At 39.7% G+C, this 19,909-nt stretch overlaps 1 protein-coding gene across 12 annotated transcripts in view; it reads left to right on the forward strand.

Moving 5' to 3' along the window:
- Positions 1 to 9,377: 9,377 nt before the first annotated feature.
- LOC118359241 (CUGBP Elav-like family member 5) overlaps positions 9,378 to 19,909 on the forward strand; it is a 418,411-nt gene continuing 407,879 nt past the window's right edge. For all 12 annotated transcript variants that reach the window (XM_035737648.2, XM_035737651.2, XM_035737649.2 and 9 more), the window contains exon 1: positions 9,378 to 9,798. In XM_035737648.2, the coding sequence (XP_035593541.2) occupies positions 9,441 to 9,798 (358 nt within the window). In that variant the 5' untranslated portion in view covers positions 9,378 to 9,440. The remainder of the gene's footprint in view (positions 9,799 to 19,909) is intronic.

Below are 19,909 nucleotides of genomic sequence, written 5' to 3' on the forward strand. Positions count from 1 at the left end.
AGAATAAAGTAGAATTTGCTGCTTTATGCAATTATGTTATTCATTAACTTTAGAGTGATATTCTCTAGATACAGCTGTGTATACAGCTTGTGGCCTTTCCTCCCACTATGATTGAAATGCTCTTCGGCTAGATATTAAATGACTGGGCTACCTAGACCAATATGCTAACTGGCATCAGTGCAACCTTTAACATACATTTTAACTTCATGAAAATTGAATTGACGGAGAAATGCAAATGTAATGATTAAACTACACGAGGATATTCATTGTAATAATGCATTGAATGGGTAGTGCCAGTCAACATTCCAGCCTGCATTTGGTTTGCTAATGATACACTGCTCTCATTCCATTTCCCAAAGAAAGAGATTGAGAGGCAGTTGTGTGCACTTCCGCATACAACTTAATTCCAAGTTTGATGGCCTACATCTACTTTGCTGATCCAGATACGATGGCTGATTTAGTTTACTCCTGACTGTTCATCTGAAACACATGCAAATTGATTGATTTTAACGTCAATTTAAGTTAATTCTCAAACCCCAGGAGTCAGGTAGCAGTAGTGACAAGGAGTACAAAAAGGTATGCCATCACATCTCTATTCCCTGCATCTCTGAATGCTAAATAATCACACACATATATTTGCCATGTAGTGTCTCATTAAATTCCACTAACAAAAACCCTTCATTTCAATTGATTTGGACTCAGAATACATGAACTGTGGATTGATACTGACCATGGTATTTCAATATTTATAGCATCCTCTTTAAAGGGGCAATATGCAGTTGCTTCATCCATTTTTAGGTTTCTGAGGTAATGGAATGTGCCCATTGAAACAGGTGGGGAGAACGCTTTGTTAATGAACGCTTACGTGATGTGAATTATAATAAAGATGCTCTTGAAAATACATTTATCTCCTGTAAGCCTGTCCCTGAGGTAAAGAGTAAGAGGCTCCCAGCGTCAGATGGCTCAGCCCAGAAGAAGGGGAGAACAGCTCCAACGCAACCCCCCAATAAAAGGAGCCAGTGGGAGGATGAGGGAGAGCAGAGCAAATAAAGTCACTGATTTGCAAACAGCCACATCACTATACGTCTAAAACCAGCAGACATTTCTGCACTTGAGCATGTTCTATGTAACACTCTCTCTCGTCTGCAGACAGGAAAGATGAGGTTCGTTAGGGTGTCTCTTCCAAAGGCAAGGTCCAGAACGATATCAGAGAGTTTACACCACTGACATGGGCAACCGGTACAGACAGAGTGCTCTTTTCACATCCACGCCATTAAGTCTCTTAAACTGAACAAAAATATAAACACAATATCCCATAAACGCAGGTGGGAAAAGGACCACACTTAAGTATGATCCCCAATTAGAGGCAACGATCATCAGCTGCCTCCAATTGGGAACCATACTCACACCAACATAGAAATTCAAGATTAGAACACCCCCTAGTCACGCTCTGACCTACTGCACCATAGAGAACCCAAAGGGCTCTGATCTCTATGGTCAGGGCATGACAATGACCTATTTCCTATTCACCAAAACTGTATGAATAAGGCTTGAAATGACTTATATGCTTTCTAAATATAGTATTACACATTTTTAAATCTCTAACTTGTCAATACTTCCCCCGAAGTAGGTTCCTCTCCTTGTTCGTGCGGCGTTTGACGGTCGACGTTACCGGTCTTCTAGCCATCACCGATCCACTTTTCATTTTCCATTGGTTTTGTCTTGATTTCCTGCACACCTGGTTTACATCTCCTCATTATTACTGTGTATGTATCCCTCTGTTCCCTCCATGTCTGTGTGGGGTATTGTTTATTTTTGTCAAGGTTGGCACGCTTCCGGCTGGTTTGCACCGGGTTTTGTTTTATGCCCGTGCTTTGCGGCAGCCGATACTTTGTACTTGGGTTTTGTACTTTGTGCTGCCTCACTTGTTTCTTGGGCATTTGTTTTGTGACGCAGTTGCGTTCTGTATTATGATAGCCTAAGTAAAGTGCTTTGTCCACTCATCTCTGCTCTCCTGCGCCTGACTTCCATGCACCAGCTACACCCACCATTGACATAACTATAAGAGTTCACCTTCCTTATAACTATAAAATAGATTACCCATAACATTTCACCTTCCTTATAACTGTAAAGTACATATTTGTCAGTTTAGTGTTAGAGAAAATATGCATATTTTCTAAAGGTCTCTCTTGATCAAAACATCTCCCCCACCACTGTGAACATCACACAGGGCTCTCGCGTGGCTTCCTGAACTCGCTAGGAAATCAACTTTCAGCATAAATTAATATTGTCCATATTTGACAAACAAAGTGTTTTTTGTTTAAAATCTATTAATTATTTTAGATTAATGGCTATAAATCGATCTCTGAGTGTGCTAACCATAATCCCCTGTTGCACTACAATGTAAGGATTGCAGGCATGTGCTTTGTCAGTTGCTGTGATGTAGGGTTCAGCCAGGAGTTGATGGACAGTCGGAAGAGCGAATTAAATGGTCCCAGCTTCAAGTGGTTTCAGATTTCACATCCTACATATCACAGGTGGTCAGAATATACTTCCGTGTCCGTGGAACCAGGGCTATCGCTCAATACAAGCCAATTCGATCTATGGTTTCCACAGATTGATTTATAAGAGAAAATGATGGTAAAAATTGGTACCAGAACCACGCAGGTCCCCTAAACAGGGGACTTTACATCTGAGAGATTTAAGCTAGCGGTCCATAAAGGGCTTTGGTGCAATATGCCATCCCATCACACTCATTTTCTTGAACAAAACCTTCCAGTTGAGTGAGCGTGCTTTGCAATGCAGAACTAGAGTGCAGTGGTGAATTATCTCAAACACTCTATGCTTATTTGTCAGATTTACGGTTGGTGAAGTTTGCCATGCCAGCCAGAGCATTTAAGAATCATTCAGTGAGTGTGTGTGTGTCAATTAATTAATTAATGAGCAGTGCAGAATGCTAAGTTGCTCCCTCAGCTGACTGTCATGGCTCTTCCTGGGCCTCAGTCACTACAGACCAGGCTGTGGAGATCAAGCTTGGCTGCCTCCCTGTGCCGATTCAGTGGTTAACAAGAAGCAGCATTAATGCTACTGTGAATTGTATGTAACATTTTAGTTCACACTATTGATTTGTTGTCTCGGGCCTCCAGACTCGCAAAACGCTAATGGAAATTGTCAATAAAAAACGCATGTACAGGAAGTTCTCACTCTTGGTTCCCCTGCCTCAACGACCTCCACTCTCTCAAAATAGCCACTCGACATCCTTGTAGTTTAAGGCTGGGGCAGTAGCAGTGTGACAACATAGGCTTCTTATCCAATAAGCTACATAGAGTATATGATGGTTGGCGGCTGGATAGATGCCTTGGAATTCAATACATGTCCACTTGAATAAAACTAAAATAAAAGTGGTGGGTAAAAATACAGAAATGAATTAAAAAACTTCAATCTTGTTTCAGGGAGCTGTGTGGCATGCTATTCAAACATATCAAACATCTCAGAAAAAGAATAAGAATAAGAGTATGAACCCCGCCCTGCGGTTATTGTATTGGGCTTCCATGTCAATGTGGACCCCGACACCACGGCCGGCCCGCTCATTAGGCAGAATTAGGTGACTGCCTATGGCGGAAAATGGATGAGGGCGGCATTGTATTAGCTAATCTGACCCAGATGCACCTCCAACAACAACACATAAAACCTCACATAATTCTGTCCAAAAACAATGACAATTTCTCTTAACGTGTGGCATATGAGCTTTTTAGGTGATCACTGATGCCGCCCTTTGATCAGTAGTGCCCACTCTGTCTAAGACAGGGGTGCAAAATATTTTGCTTGTCCATTCTCAGTGCGCTTCTCCAGAGTGCTGTTGGAGAGCACATCTCTGCAGCGCTCCACCAATGCGCTCCACCAATGTTCCATCCAAAAATCTAATGCCATAAATCATGGAGCAGATATAGGATATGGTAGAAAGAGCATGTGGCCTTTTCTTAAACCTACAACAGGCTGGAGATTAAATGTATGACAATGTAATGAGACGGACACTGTTTACATCATGTAGGTTTCTCCGATCAAATATCTTAACCTAAATGGGGCTCAATCAACTGAAAAATAAGCTGCCATGTTAACAAACAACATATCCTAAAAACAGTACAGGTCAAAGTTTAATGGACAATATGGAATGGACCATCACAACTGTCGTCCAGGAGTTTCACCCCATTGTCATGATCAGTGAATACTTCTGCCTTTCCCGCTGTGTAAACACATTGCAAATAGGCTTGCGATAACTCCTGATAAAGTTGGGTAGCTGATATTCAGAGCTTAAATAGCCAGATTGATTGATTGCAAAATCCTGTTTTACAAATGGTGGGCCGACCAAATGGATGGGCATTCATAAACTTCCATTGCACCGACAAGGTATGCTACACCCCGGTAAGCACGAGCCGAAGTCTTTTGGACATCTTTTTTGTGGGTCCTGTCCAGACGTTGTTGTTTGGTGTTTTACAAACGGTAGCCTTACCACATAGATGGGCATTCATAAAATGCCTTTCAGGCAACACTGTAGGCTACACCTCAGTAAGCATAGACCGATGCCGATGCCCTTTGGTGCAGTTCCAGACCGGCCATGATTTCCACATCCACGGACATTGGTTTTTGGTCTGGTCTGGACCAAATCTGAACCAATCATACAAGTGTATGTTTGGTTCAGATGTTGTCCTGTCTGGACCAGCCTTGATTTAGCCCAAACATAGACGTATATAAATTACTTATTTTGAACTTTCATTCAGAATGAAAAATGAACCTGATTTCAACATCTGAAAAATACATATTTATCAACGTCTGGAAAAGATACCTTTTCAACGTCCTGCAAAATATGCATTTTAAACTCACTCCCCTTCACTGGTCTGTGTCTCCCTCAGGTGTGGCGTTAAACCTGGAGCAGTGGAACCAGCTGAAGATCATCTGAGACATTGACACTGTGATCCTGAAGATCTAGACCCCCCACGGTGCCCAGTGAGCAGCCAAGACAGCCCAGATCGATTCCCTTCTACACAAGAGAGCCTGTTATCACTGACAGTATATCACTTTATTTAATCCACTGTTAAATGGCTTTAACATCCTGCAGATATGTTCAATTAAAGCCCTTTGTTTTACATACCTCACTTTACAAAATAGCTGTTGTTCTGTAATTGTAATTCTGTATTGTTTTATTTATTAGTTGGCTTTATAAGCCATGGCTTCAGTTGCAAAGAACAGATGTATTTTCTGTGTAAGCGTTCTTGACAGCATTTGTAAATATAGAGGACAAGTTAATGAAGCCTATATGAAGTTAGTCGGGGGAAGTTTTTTGTTAAATTATAATATGGTTGCCTGCACTATCCATTCATCTTTGGAAATGCATACGTTTCTTGAAGTAACGTAATATCAGTAATATCAGCTGATGTACGAAGGGCTATATGAATACATTTGAAGTAACACACAGACTAAACAACTTTTCTCCATTATTACTTTGCTCATTTTCTCCCATTATCTGTTGAGTAATCAGATGTGTGGATTATGATCTGATCATGGCTTTTAATGGGGAAGAGCTGCTTTGGTGGTTCAGAAATATATCACACTAATTACCAGACTGTAGACAGTAGTGGAAGCTGGTGGGAGGATCTATCGGAGGACAGGATCATTGTAATGGCTGGAATGGAATTAATGGAACGTATCAAACATATGGAAACGAGCCTGTCCTCCTATAGCTCCTCCCACCAGCCACTGGTAGACAGTGTAATGTTCATTGTTACATGCTGTTTGACACTGTAGTTAACTGAAGCCGCCTCTTATATTCCATAGGAGAGATCAAGAACACTGCAACTAACAATGCAATACCATTAAGACAATTCGCAGGCAATGGGGACAAAATAAAGGAATGATAGCATGGACATAAAGTGGGAAGTTTGAACTTTGAGGGTAATGTCACATATTTATTTGCATTGAAAGATGTTGCAGGTCTTGTCCAGGAGATTTAAACTAGTATGTAGCCTATCGGAAACAAAGTGTAAGCAAAGTTAAAAAATATTAATTTAAAGGACAGTACCATATTGTATTGGTGTCAGTATTGGTGTGGGATGAAACTACTGAGAGGCCATCAAAGGCATGCCTGGCTGTGAGGGACTTGAGATAGAGAAGCATAGTGGCCTGTTTTCTGAAAGAATTGGGTAGTTCAGCAAAGGAAGGAGGTGGCCCCAAACTTCTCCAAGCAGGTTGTGCAATGCAAAGAATTTGCACTCCGATGGTGCAGTATCATACCGATATCTGTGGGTGTCGCTCAAGAGCAGTGAATATGCCTCTCGCTTTCGCGTCGTCGTTCTCCCCCTATCAGCCACCCTCTCTCTTGTACTATGTGTGTGATCCGAGTGTGTGTCGTATTACCGTTCTCCTGGCAGCAGGATATTACGCTGGCAGCACGATCGAGGATCTTTGTTTTTCAAAATAAGAGTCCCCCCTAAAAATACATGCTAATCTTTGGGAATATCAATTGTTTTGGCGTGACTAGTAAAGCAACTGTTTTTCAAAGTATTGCAACCACCTTTAAAAAAAGTGATAATTTGATGTACTTTTATTTTAATATTGTATTATTTATATCAGCATTTCTTTAGAGAGCTTACACAAATTACTGGTATGTGCATATGTATTGTGTTGGTTTTTGTAAAGAAATATACTTTAAAGACAAATGAAATAATATGTAATTCAAATGACTCAATAGAGTCTACAAAACTTAAATTGGGCTGTGCAAGGGGTTCAATATAGAGTGCTGGGGACTTCTTACTCCAATAACTGCAATATAAAAGTCTGGTATAGGCCTATAAATTACATATTGGCTTATAGACAAAAAAAACGACTCTGTGCCGATGTAGAAGTGGTGTTGGGAATACTCAGTAGGGTCTGTAGAATTTATATATGGTGTTATTTCCTGGGGGACTGAGGTCTACATACCCAGCAGCACTTTCTAACTCCACCCATTCCAGTGGTCCCAATGCAATACACTTTAGGCCTATAAATGCTATATATATATATATATATACATACACAGTGCCAGTCAAAAGTTTGCACACACCTATTCATTCAAGGGTTTTCTTTATTTGGACTATTTTCTACATTGTAGAATAATATTGAAGACCTCAAAACTATGAAATATCACATATGGAATCATGTAGTAACCAAAAAAAGTGTTAAACAAATCAAAATGCACTACTGTTCAAAAGTTTGGGGTCACTTAGAAATGTCCTTGTTTATGAAAGAAAGGCTACTTTTTGTCCATTAAAATAACATCAAATTGATCAGAAATACAGTGTAGACATTGTTAATGTTGTAAATGACTATTGCAGCTGGAAACGGCTGATATTTAATGGAATATCTACATAGGCGTATAGAGGCCCATTATCAGCAACCATTACTCCTGTGTTCCAGTGGCACATTGTGTTAGCTAATCCAAGTTTATCATTTTAAAAGGCTAATTGATCATTAGAAAAAGCCTTTTGCAATTATGCTAGCGCAGCTGAAAACTGTTGTCCTGATTAAAGAAGCAATTAAACTGGCCTTCTTTAGACAAGTTGAGTATCTGGAGCATAAGAATTTGTGGGTTCGATTACAGGCTCAAAATGGTCAGAAACAAAGAGTTTTCTTCTGAAACCCATCAGTCTATTCTTGCTATTCTTGTTCCATGCGAGAAATTGCCTAGAAACTGAAGATCTAGTACAACACTGTGTACTACTCCCTTCACAGAACAACCAGAATAGAAAGAGGAGTGGGAGGACCCGATGCAAAACTGACCGTGAGGACAAGCACATTAGAGTGTCTAGTTTGAGAAACAGACACCTCACAAGTACTCAACTGGCAGCTTCATTAAATAGTACCCGCGAAACACCAGTCCCAATGTCAACAGTGAAGAGGTGACTCCTGGATGCTGGCCTTCCAGGCAGAGTTCCCTGTCTAGTGTCTGTGTTCTTTTGCCCATCTTAATATTTTATTTTTATTGGCCAGTCTGAGATATGTATTTTTCTTTGCAACTCTGCCTACAATTTTTTCTCCTTTATTTAACTAGGCAAGACAGTTAATAAGAACAAATTCTTATTTTCAATGATGGCCTAGGAACAGTGGGCTAACTGCTTTGTTCAGGGGCAGAAAGACAGGTTTTGTTGTCAACTCAGGTACTTGATCTTGCAACCTTTCGGTTACTAGTCCAACGCTCCAAACACCTGCAGGCTACCTGCCACCCCAATGCCAGCATTCCGGAGTCGACTCTTCACTGTTGACGTTGTGACTGTTTTTTTGCGTGTACTATTTTTAAATGACACTTCTACAGTTTAAAATGCATTAAAAGAGCAGAGCAGTATTCTTCAAACTTCTTTAACTTCTTTCAATTAATCAATTTCCCCTCCGTTAACTCATGTAAAAGATACTGTCGCATGCCATTGTGACAAAGCGTATTTACATTGCTCTGATAAGACTGCTTTAGAGAACAGCACACATAAACACCACGACTAATACCTTCTGACTGTTTGCTAAAATGGAGGCACCCATTTGTATAGTTTAGTGTCACTTCCATCTCAACATCATGCATTAGCAGATACTGGAATGCCTGATGTTTCTGAATTGGAAGTAGTATATCCTTTAATTCTCTTTCATGCTGGCTTAAAAAATCCAGCATCTTAATATTTAATGTAATGCAATTACTACTACTGACTATGTGTTGGATATCTACTGTATGGCTATAACTGTCCAATGTGAGTTTAAGTTCACTATCACATGCTTAAAACCCCACCATTTGTTGGCTGTTCTAGAAACATTTGGCATAACCTCTCTGCTGTCACAAGACAGACTGTAATTGCTGACTCGCAAAAGACACAGGGCACATTAACACAATTTGTTGCTTCAGATATAACTTCAAAAGATCATTGTAATTTAATGTAGTAAAATGCCGCAACCCTCCGTATTATTCAGTGCCCAATGAAATGACACCCTATATAGATTCTGCAGACTCTACTGAGTACTCCCAACAACACTTTACATCTGCACAAATAATAGCTTTTTTTTTTACTACAAGCCCAGTATTGTTAACATACCAGTCTGAACATAGTATTTTTCAATAGCGGTCTTAAAAAAATGTTTTTAAAAACATATTACATTTTTCCCATAAATTCCTTCTTGTATTTGGTTATAAGAACAATAAAAATTGATCAAAATGTTATATATTTTGAATGAGTTTTGCAATGTTTTGAAATGCGGGTGTTTATTTTGAAGGTTAACTCATTATCATAAAAAAGTGATGTCATCGTTAGTGCTGCTAACAGAATAGTATTGTGTTAGATAGAAGGTGAGCCTGGTTTCCAGCTGAGTGCTTGCTCTCTCTCAGTGCGTGTTTGTGTTGTCATTATTATCCAGTGTGCTCCCAGCTCAGAATGGCCAGATTCACTCAGACTGAAACAAGAAGGCAGCAGCAATCACATCAGCCCCATCCCGCTCACACCAGCCTGGTTTTCACTGGACCTGGGGCACCACCTACCGAACAACCACTACTACTTATCCCTCACCAGCACCAGTACTCCCAGATCACATTTCCTAAACCCATGAACGGGTCAGAATCCATTTCCATTCATCCGGAGAGCGGCAATATGAAAGACCAAGATGCCATAAAGCTGTTTATCGGGCAGATACCGCGGAACTTAGAGGAAAAAGACCTGAAACCTCTGTTTGAACAGTTCGGGAAAATCCACGAACTGACAGTTCTAAAGGACCGATACACCGGCATGCACAAAGGTAACGTGTGCCCCCCCCCCTCCCCATCCAATGGCATATAGCAAGGCCTAATACAATTAGCTGTATTTCGTTTAATTACAATATTACGTAGCCTTCAATTGCCAGTCGAATGGCTGGTGACTCTTGCATTACGCACCGTTTTTTTGTGTGTCTAACTCAATATTTAGCTCTCTTAATGATTGTAGAGAATTGTAGGAATAATTATTGCATACTAATTTTCGTCAAACATGCATGATAACCTAGGCTACTTTTAATCATCGTGGTCTCATGTTCCCAAATATTCTAATGTGGCCATGGGCATGCACATATGGAGATTTCATAGTTGTAGTGATCTCGCGCTGATTCTTAGCTTATATTATTGCTTTCACGCATACACATCCACACGACTTGAGTGTTTACAGACTTCAAACGTGATAATATTTCATATAACTGTGTCCAATGTATTTGTATTTTCATAACGCTCTCTCAGAACTGGGGCAGAGGCGCTTAAAAGGGATACATTTTAAAAGAGCCTCCCCTTGACTCTCCCAAATTGTAGGTACAGGCATCATCCTTTATTTATCCATATGCTTTCTGTAACATCCCGCCATGTGCTGCTCAAGTAGAAGCTAAGCCCAAGACCAAATAAATTCGGTGCCAAAATGCACAAAATAGGGGCGCAAGGACTGTCAAGAGATGACAAACGTTTACTGCGCGCAGCCAGCAGTGTTGCTGCTGCTATGGTGTGTTGCCATGTTGGGTTTATGGAGGTGGATGTAAATAAGTCACCAACAAAAAGACAATGTTAAACGGATAGTTTGGGATTTAGTCAACGATGCCCTTTATCCCCATTGGCGGATGAACTCGTGGATACAATTTTTTTTATGTATTTGCATTGAATATGAAGGAAGTGAGAGGTAGTTTTGCTAGCGTTAGCACAATGGCTGGAAGTCTACAGGAACAGCTAGCGTGCTACAGTAGCAGTCATTGCGTTAATGCGTGTTAGAAACTTCCTTCAAACTGCATTGCCAAAATCCCAAACTATCCCTTTGAAGATGCGCTATGCAGAAACTCTCCAACATTTCTTGTCGCTGAAATTCTAATAGTTCACCTTCACCATTTCAGTTTATGTGACAAAACAAGTAAGTATAATCTAAAAAATCATTGTACCATCTACATCGCTGTGAAATATATTTTGCATAACCAAAAGTATTGTATTTTCAGCTGTTTGAAGATGGCATACAAAACTGAACGTGTAAGACACAAAAACAAAACGTAAGGGGAGCATAGAAATAGTCCAAATAGAACAGATCTACTGCTTCTTAGACTTGCTTTTGATGACAATGACAGATCTATAACACATTCCTATTTTTATTTGACCTTTATTTAACTAGGCAAGTAAGTTAAGAACAAATTCTTATTTTACAATGATGGTGGGTTAACTGCCTGTTCAGGGGCAAAACGGCAGATTTGTACCTTGTCAGCTCGGGGGTTTGAACTTGCAACCTTCCAGTTACTAGTCCAACACTCTAACCACTAGGCTACCCTGCCGCCCCTCTATGTGAATTTGGTCTTGTCGTGCAAAAATGTACATACTGCAGCTTTAAGATTCAATGTTTGTTTTCTAATGCAGTGTAGGGCATGGTCCATCATCATCATCTTCATCATCATCATCAAACTTCTTCATGGAAACTGTAGCCACCAATAACTAAGGATTATTGATGTTACAGTATTACAGAGGATCATTTAGCCTACATAGCATACTTCCATGGATTTAGTGTAAAACCAAATGCTGTCCAGACACCAAGATTTAAAAAAAATCTTTACAATCACACAATTGTGATTAATGATCAAATAAGGCTATAATAAGTTCAAATATGCACCATGTTAGTTGATATTTCCACCCGTTGCTGTCCATGGTCCTGACAGCCCAAACGCGTTGAGCAGGAAAGGATATGGCAGAATCAGTTGACTTGTGACCAAATGAAAGCTCTGAGATAAAGGCTTTCCCTGCTTAGCAGGTGAATGTCTATGTGATATTGAGAAATATAAACATCACAGGTAATCTTTTAAATGCCACTTCTGACACATTTTAACAGACACTCTTACCCAGAGCGAATTACAGGAGCAATTAAGGGTTAAGTGCCTAGCTCAAGGGCACATCGGCAGATTTTTCACCTAGTCAGCTCAGGGATTCACACAAACAACCTTTCAGTTACTGGCCAAACGCTCTTAACCGCTAAGCTACCTGCAGCCACCTGGCATTATTATGCCATGATGTTCACTCATTTCTGCCATTCCAAATAGGTTACGATGAATATGACGCGTTTACATTTCTGAAAGTAAAAATATAATTATAGACATACTGCATTATGGACAATGTCTTGATGGGTGTACAACATTATCAACCCAAAATCACGTTTGACATTATCCACAGGTGCGATAAGGCTGGTCAAATGCTAATCACATTTGTGATTTCTGATGTCAAACTGTATCTGGTGTAAGTGATGAGCCACACCTAGAATATGTCCCTTCCAATGTGTCTCTGTTAATGAAGTGAAATAACTAGCCAGTAATCATTCAGCTCATGCTATGCCAAATGTCTCTCTCACCTATGGTTGGTGATCAAAGGTCAGAGGTCAATAGCTAGAGAGGACTCTAGTATGCCCCACACCTACATATGGCTATAATTCTGTGAGAGGTGTTTGTTTGTGTGTGTGTGCTTGTCTGTATAATAGGAGTATTTCTCAACCTCACACACTAGACAGTATTTGTGTGCAAAGAATAAAACGTTATTGCACTGCATTACATAAGGATTCTGGTTCTCAACAAACTGTTGGGTTATAATTGAAGTCAGGCCCTGAATGGTGGAATGCGTATGGAATATATGAGCAGAATTTCTCTGTGTGTCAGAAAGATGATTCACTGATGAGTCTTGAATTGTACATTGACAAAAGTCGTGACATCAACAGCTGTAGTTTACAATATACAGGTTTGATCTCTTTAATTTATTATCTTCATCAATTTGGCACATTTATCATGACATTTTACAAAGTTACTGTCAATTAAAACAAGTTCCTGAAAATGTTCTATGCAAAAGCTTTCAATAACAAGTATTTTTTGCGTTTATTCTTAGTACTGTGGGTTTATGCCTTCCGTGCTGAAATACCCCTGTTAACTTTATGCCTTCCGTGCTGAAATACCCCTGTTAACTTTATGCCTTCCGTGCTGAAATACCCCTGTTAACTTTATGCCTTCCGTGCTGAAATACCCCTGTTAACTTTATGCCTTCCGTGCTGAAATACCCCTGTTAACTTTATGCCTTCCGTGCTGAAATACCCCTGTTAACTTTATGCCTTCCGTGCTGAAATACCCCTGTTAACTTTATGCCTTTGTTGTTTTATCTTACGGAAGTCGCATAAGCATTTTACCTCAAACTAATTAGTGAAGGAATATTACTAAAGGTAAAACATTTCCTCTTAAATTAATCAATGTAAATGTATAGATTTTATTTGGAGCATGGCCATTTCTGTGGAAATATTATACAATCAAGGCTACATTCTTGTTAGTGAATACTCACTTCCTCAAATATGACAAGCATCGTCTCTGCTATTATGTGATAATAAAATCAAATTTAATTACCTATCTCATCAACTCATTTAACGGATTAAATTACTCGTTCTCCAAACAATAATAAAAATGATTAGTACTCCCATTCAAGTAAATCATTTTAGAGGTCAGACCCAAAATATTAATGTCAAAGTCAATTTTTATTCTTATTCATTCATGTCAAATAGCCAGGGTTTAGTTGAATCAGTTTACTTGGAATGTAATAAATCCTGGCCACACAATTTCCAGTAAGAAATCATCCTAGTACTAGTCCTCTGCACTTCACTGGTTTTTCTATTGTCAATGCTTTATAAACGAAAAAGGATTAGGAATGTCATCTAATAGTTTAATTGTTCCTCAAAATTACACACGTGAACGCACACACACACACACGCATACGCACACACGCACGCACACACACACGCATACGCACACACACACACGCATACGCACACACGCACACCCACACACACGCATCCGCACATACACACACACGCACGCACGCACGCACACACACACACACACACACACACACACACACACACACACACACACACACACACACACACACACACACACACACACACACACACACACACACACACACACACACACACACACACACACACACACACACACACATTTTCCAGAGAAGCAAAATTGCATTCATCGAACCAAAATGGTCCTTACATTTACTTAGTTGTGTGTCGTATTTTGTCATTTAGATTTACATTATATTCATAGTCTGTTCCCTCCCTTCCTTCCCTTCCTTCCCTTCGACCGATTCTTTCTGGTAATCCATCAGGGAAAACAAGGAATTTGTTTGTGAAGCGTGATAATAATGCGTGGCTATAATAACTTGACTCGAGAGGATTAGCAAATGTGCATTGTCTGAAGCTTCAGTCTCTCGGGTGATCAGCTGCTAGTCTCCCTAAACAGTGGCTGCCTTCACCAATTAAACATGAAGTCTAGTCTCCCTCTTCAAATGATTTATTCTGCCTGTACTGTCGATGGCCAGCTATTTATTGTCATCCAATTGGTATTAATAGGTCGACTATTTCCTGATGTTGGATTTATCACTCACAGTGAAAACTTCTCCTGTTGTTTTTAATTAGGCTCCACTCACACAACAGGCTTTCGGTTTCATTTTCATTTTTCTCTGTGAGTGTGTGAAGGCTACCTGAAGGTTCCAGCTGTATTTTTCTAAAATTTAGGCTAGCAGTTTAATTATTTGCGGACTCGCATATGAAAAGCACACAAAGCCATTTTCAAATGTATTTTTCTGTGTTGTTCTGTGGCTAGTAAGAGGGTTATTGTTGCATAGGTTGTGTCAATCTTATCAGATCTGCTTCTGAATACAGATACAGGTTTAGCTGTGTAGACTGAAACACACACACACACACACACACACACACACACACACACACACACACACACACACACACACACACACACACACACACACACACACACACACACACACACACACACACACACACACACACACACACACACACTTGATGAGAGGAGGATGGGTGGCAGGAGTGATTCAGCATACTGGACAGGCAATACAAACATGTCTGTTCTCATCTGCCTGCTGAGTATCAATATTAAGCTAGTGTCAGGAGGATCATTGTGTTAATGCATTTATAAATGGACCAAAGATATTGCCGTAGACTCAAGCCAGTCAGAAGCACATTAAATCATAGGAATAATCTAATGAAATATTTATTCAAGTTACATTTTTTTCTTCCCCACTCTGATGGATGGGCTCCACAGTGGGGGTAGTAGCCCAGCAATAATGGAGAGATGGAGGGAGGCAGATTCAAGCTACAGGGTGCTGTAAGAGCATATAGGCCCACTCAAATCAAATGGTATTAAAAAGAGACAAGACCAGTATCCCCACTGAGATTATGTAACTGTACCAGAGTGTTGACAAAAACAAATCTAGAAATCTTTCCAAACCTCTCATACAGTATGTGATTTAAAGGGATGCCCCTCTCCTCCATATTGAAGCTGCTCATATGGAAGGAGCTAAGGATCACGGCGCTGCGCCAAGGTATGACAGGAACCCCTCTGGGAAAACAGATGGGAGCAAATGTACTTACAGGTAACTGCCAAAATAAAGGAAACACTTGAGTAAATGAGAAATACAAAGTAAATTGAAAGCCGGTGCTTCCTCACAGGTGTAGTTCCTGAGTTAATTAAGCAATAAACATCCCATCATGCTTAGGATCATGTATAAAAATGCTGGGCAGGCCCAGTTGCCCATTCTTTTGGCTACCATGGCTATGCCACAGCACAGAAACTGCTTCATAGAAATTCAGTAAATAACTTCTGTTGGCTGCCGGTGAATGCTCTATTCTAGTTCTTTGGGATCTCAGTGCTGGGTTTAATACTATTGATCGTAACATCCTTGTTGACCGGCTGGAGAAGTGGGTGGGAATCTCTGGCGATTCCCTCGACGGGTTCAGGTCATATCTACACTACCACCGTTTGCCTTGATGACAGCTTTCCACACTCTTGGCATCAAAGCAAAGCTGTCATCAAGGCAAAGGGTGGCTATTTGAAGAATTTCAAATATAAAATATATTTTTATTTGTTTAACACTTTTTTGGTTACTACATTATTCCATATGTGTTATTTTGTAGTGTTGATGTCTTCACTATTATTCTACAATGTAGAAAATAGTCAAAATAAAGAAAAACCCTTGAATGAGTAGGTGTTCTAAAACTTTCGACCGGTAGTGTATGTGGCATACGTTTCTCAGTGAGCATGGGTATCATCCCCAGCACCTATTCACCATGGTGTACCTCAAGTCTGGGCCCCGTCCTTTTCCCCCATGTACATACTTCTGCTTGGTGACATCACCCGCAATCATAACACTCAGTTTCATTGCTAGACGGATGACACACAGCTTTATTTACCAATCAGACCCATTAACCAAGCTAGCGTAGCTAACCATCAAAGTGTCTTGCTGACATAAAATGTTGGATGTCTGACCATTTTCTCCAGCTTAATGGGAGCAATCAGAGGTTGTTTTATTTGGAACCCACCTTGCTATAACCCAGATTGTAAATAGCTTTGGTCATTTGTCCATCAATGTAAAGCCTAAGGCAACAAACCTTTGACCCTGACCTAAAGATCAAGCTGCATGTAAAGAACGTTGTCCAGTCTTGCTTTTATCATCTAAGAAATATAGCTAAAGTCGAGTTAAACATGCTTTTACAGTTCATTCAGAAAGTATTCAGAACCCTTTACTTTTTCCACTTGTTATGTTACAGCCATATTCTAAAATTGATTAAAAATAATGATATTATAATCAATCTACACACAATACCCCATAATGACAAAGCAAAATCACATTTGTAAAAATGACAAAGCAACAGCAAATTTATAAAAAAAATAAGTAGAAATATCACATTTACATAAGTATTCAGACCCTTTACTCAGGACTTTGTTGAAGCACCTTTGGAAGCGATTACAGCCTCGAATCTTCTTGGGTAAGATGCTCCATGCTTGACACACCTATATTTTGGGAGTTTCTCCCATTCTTATCTGCAGAAAAGCTCTGTCAGGTTTATGGGGAGCGTTGCTGCACAGCTATTTTCAGGTTTCTCCAGAGATGTCAATCGGCTTCCATCTGGCCACTCTACCATTAAGGCCTGATTGGTGGTGCTGCAGAGAAAGGTTCTGGAAGGTTCTCCCATCTCCACAGAGGAACTCTGGAACTCTCTCAGAGTGACCATCAGGTTCTTGGTCACCTCCCTGACTAAGGCCTTTCTCCCCCGATTGCTCAGTTTGCCCGGGCGGGCCAGCTGTAGGAAGGGTCTTGGTGGTTCCAAACTTCTTCCATTTAAGAATGATGGAGGCCACTATGTTCTTGGGGACCTTCAATGCTGCAGAAATGTTTTGGTACCCTTCCCCAGATCTGTGTCTTGACACAATCCTGTCTCTGACCTCTATATAGACAGGTGTGTACCTTTCCAAATCATATCCAATCAATTGAATTTACCACAGGTGGACTCCAATCAAGTTGTGGAAATATCTCAAGGATGATCAATGCAAACAGGATGCACCTGAGCTCAATTTCGAGTCTCATAGTAAAATGTCTGAATACTGGTGTAAATAAGGTTTTTTTGTTTTACATTTTTTATACATTTGCAAAGATTTTGAAAAAACTGTTTTTTGCTTTGTCATTATGGGGTAATGTGTGTAGATGAGGAACATTTTTATTTAATCCATGTTAGAATAAAGCTGTAACGTAACAAAATGTGGGAAAAGTGAAGAGGTCTGAATACTTTCCGAATGCACTGTAGGCCTTTCTCAGGATATCTAATAAGTCAATATCTGGAGGGAATCCAAAAATAATTTGTGCATGAAAGAAAAATATGGACTTCATATTGAGCATTTGCTGAAAATTCAGAAATGCATCAGAAATCATCCTTATTTTCAGCATACCAAAAAGCATATCAAGATCAGGATATGGACCTCAGCCAAGAAAGGCATCTCTGGAATCAATCTAGCCTATTATCTGGAATGTGCTGAGAAAACACAGATATGCAATGTATACAGTCAGTATTTGTCAACATGAAGAGAGAAAATAGGATGTCTCTTATCTCAGGATATTGTGAATGAATATGTGTCCGGCCGTAGGAAATATGTGATATTCGGAGTAATCCCTATGTCAGAAAGACATCTGGATTCAGAATATGTCAGGATATGGTGCAAAATACACAAAACTACAAATATGCATTGGAAATGCTTGAATAGCTCTAGAATATCAAAAACGAATCATGTTAATATATGTAGCCTTTTCACCCAGTGTTGTTGCTTTCAGAGGGTGCTTAGAGTAGGGACACGGGCAAGTCTAAAACATGGACTGGCTTTTGAGACGTTGTCTGATAACCCTTCTGGTTCCAACTACATGCATATGAAATGAATTGGGTTCCCATTAACCTTGGTTGTGGGTGATTTCACAGTGGTGGTTTTGCAGCCGTTGTCTGGACTGGAGGTCACCATCAAGGATGTCTGCGGTATTAAGGCTTGGGTTGGATGACTATTTGTGTTCGGTTTTATTTTACACCCCCTATTCACAGTGTATTTTGTTTTGGGATGTGATTTGGTCATGGTGCCACAGAGTGATGAAGAAAGCTCTTGAGTATGCTTTGTAATTTATACATTTGAGTTTGGGTCCATGTTGTAACATCACAGAATGTTTTTGACAGTGACGTCACTGATTTTGTGGTAGCCTTCAGAAAGCATTCACATCCCTTGACTTTTTCACATTTTGTTGCGTTACAGCCTGAATTTAAAATGGATTCAATTGAGATTGTTTGTCACTGGCCTACACAATAACCCATTATCTCAAAATGGAATGATGTTTTTCAATTTTTTTTACAAATGAATTACAAATTAAAGCTGAAATGTCTTGAGTCAATAAGTATTCAACCCCTTTGTATGGCAAGCCAAAATAAGTTCAGGAGTAAAAATGTGCTTAACAAGTCACATAATAAGTTGCATGGACTCTGTGTGTAATAATAGTGTTTAACATGATTTTTTAAATCACTATCTCATCTCTGTACCCCACACATACAATTATCTGTAAGGTCCCTCAGTCGGGCACAGATTCAATTACAAAGACCAGGGAAAACATCCATGGTCTTTGGGGTTGAATCTGTGCTTGAAAATCACTGCTCAACTGAGGGACCTTACAATTATCTGTATGTGTGGGGTACCGAGAAAATCACGTTAAACACTATTATTACACACAGAGTGATGAGCCCATGCAACTTATTATGTGACTTGTTAAGCACATTTTTACTCCTGAACTTATTTTGGCTCGCCATAACAAAGGGGTTGAATACTTATTGACTCAAGACATTTCTGTTTTAGATTATTTATATATTTGTAAAGATTTCGAGAAAACAATTCCACTTTGATTTTATGGGGTATGGTGTGTAGACCAGTGACAATCATTTTTGACATTTAATCAATTTTAAATTCAGGCTGTAACACAACAAAATGTGGAAAAGGTCAAGGGGTGTGAATACTTTCTGAAGGCACTGTATCTTACTATTATAACACAAACTGTGCAACTTGAATAATTTGTCAGTAAATAAGAAATGAAGCATGTATTTTTCTTATTTATTTAACCTTTATTGAACCAGGAAATGCTTTGATTTAAAAATCTCTATTTCAAGGGAGACCTTGCACGAGTCGCTTTTAATTCATTAATGCTTTATTGTTCGCTTTGTTTGGCTAAGCATGACAGCAAAGTGAAGATACATATCCAAAGATGAAATGATTGAGGTCACTAAAATACATGCAATAATAACTAGTGAGCTAGTTGAACATGTTTTAATCTGCTGACTTCTCTCTTTAAAAGACATAGATGGTAGGGCGGTAAAGGTACAGCACCTTCTCACCCATACCCAAAGGTCACCTTTATTCCACTGCGCTAAGTAGGAGGATAGAGGCCTATCTACACTGAGTGTAAAAGAAAATAGGAACACCTTCCTAA

The sequence above is a fragment of the Oncorhynchus keta genome, chromosome 26, assembly GCF_023373465.1.
Source record: "Oncorhynchus keta strain PuntledgeMale-10-30-2019 chromosome 26, Oket_V2, whole genome shotgun sequence".
In the NCBI taxonomy this organism is placed as follows: domain Eukaryota; kingdom Metazoa; phylum Chordata; class Actinopteri; order Salmoniformes; family Salmonidae; genus Oncorhynchus; species Oncorhynchus keta.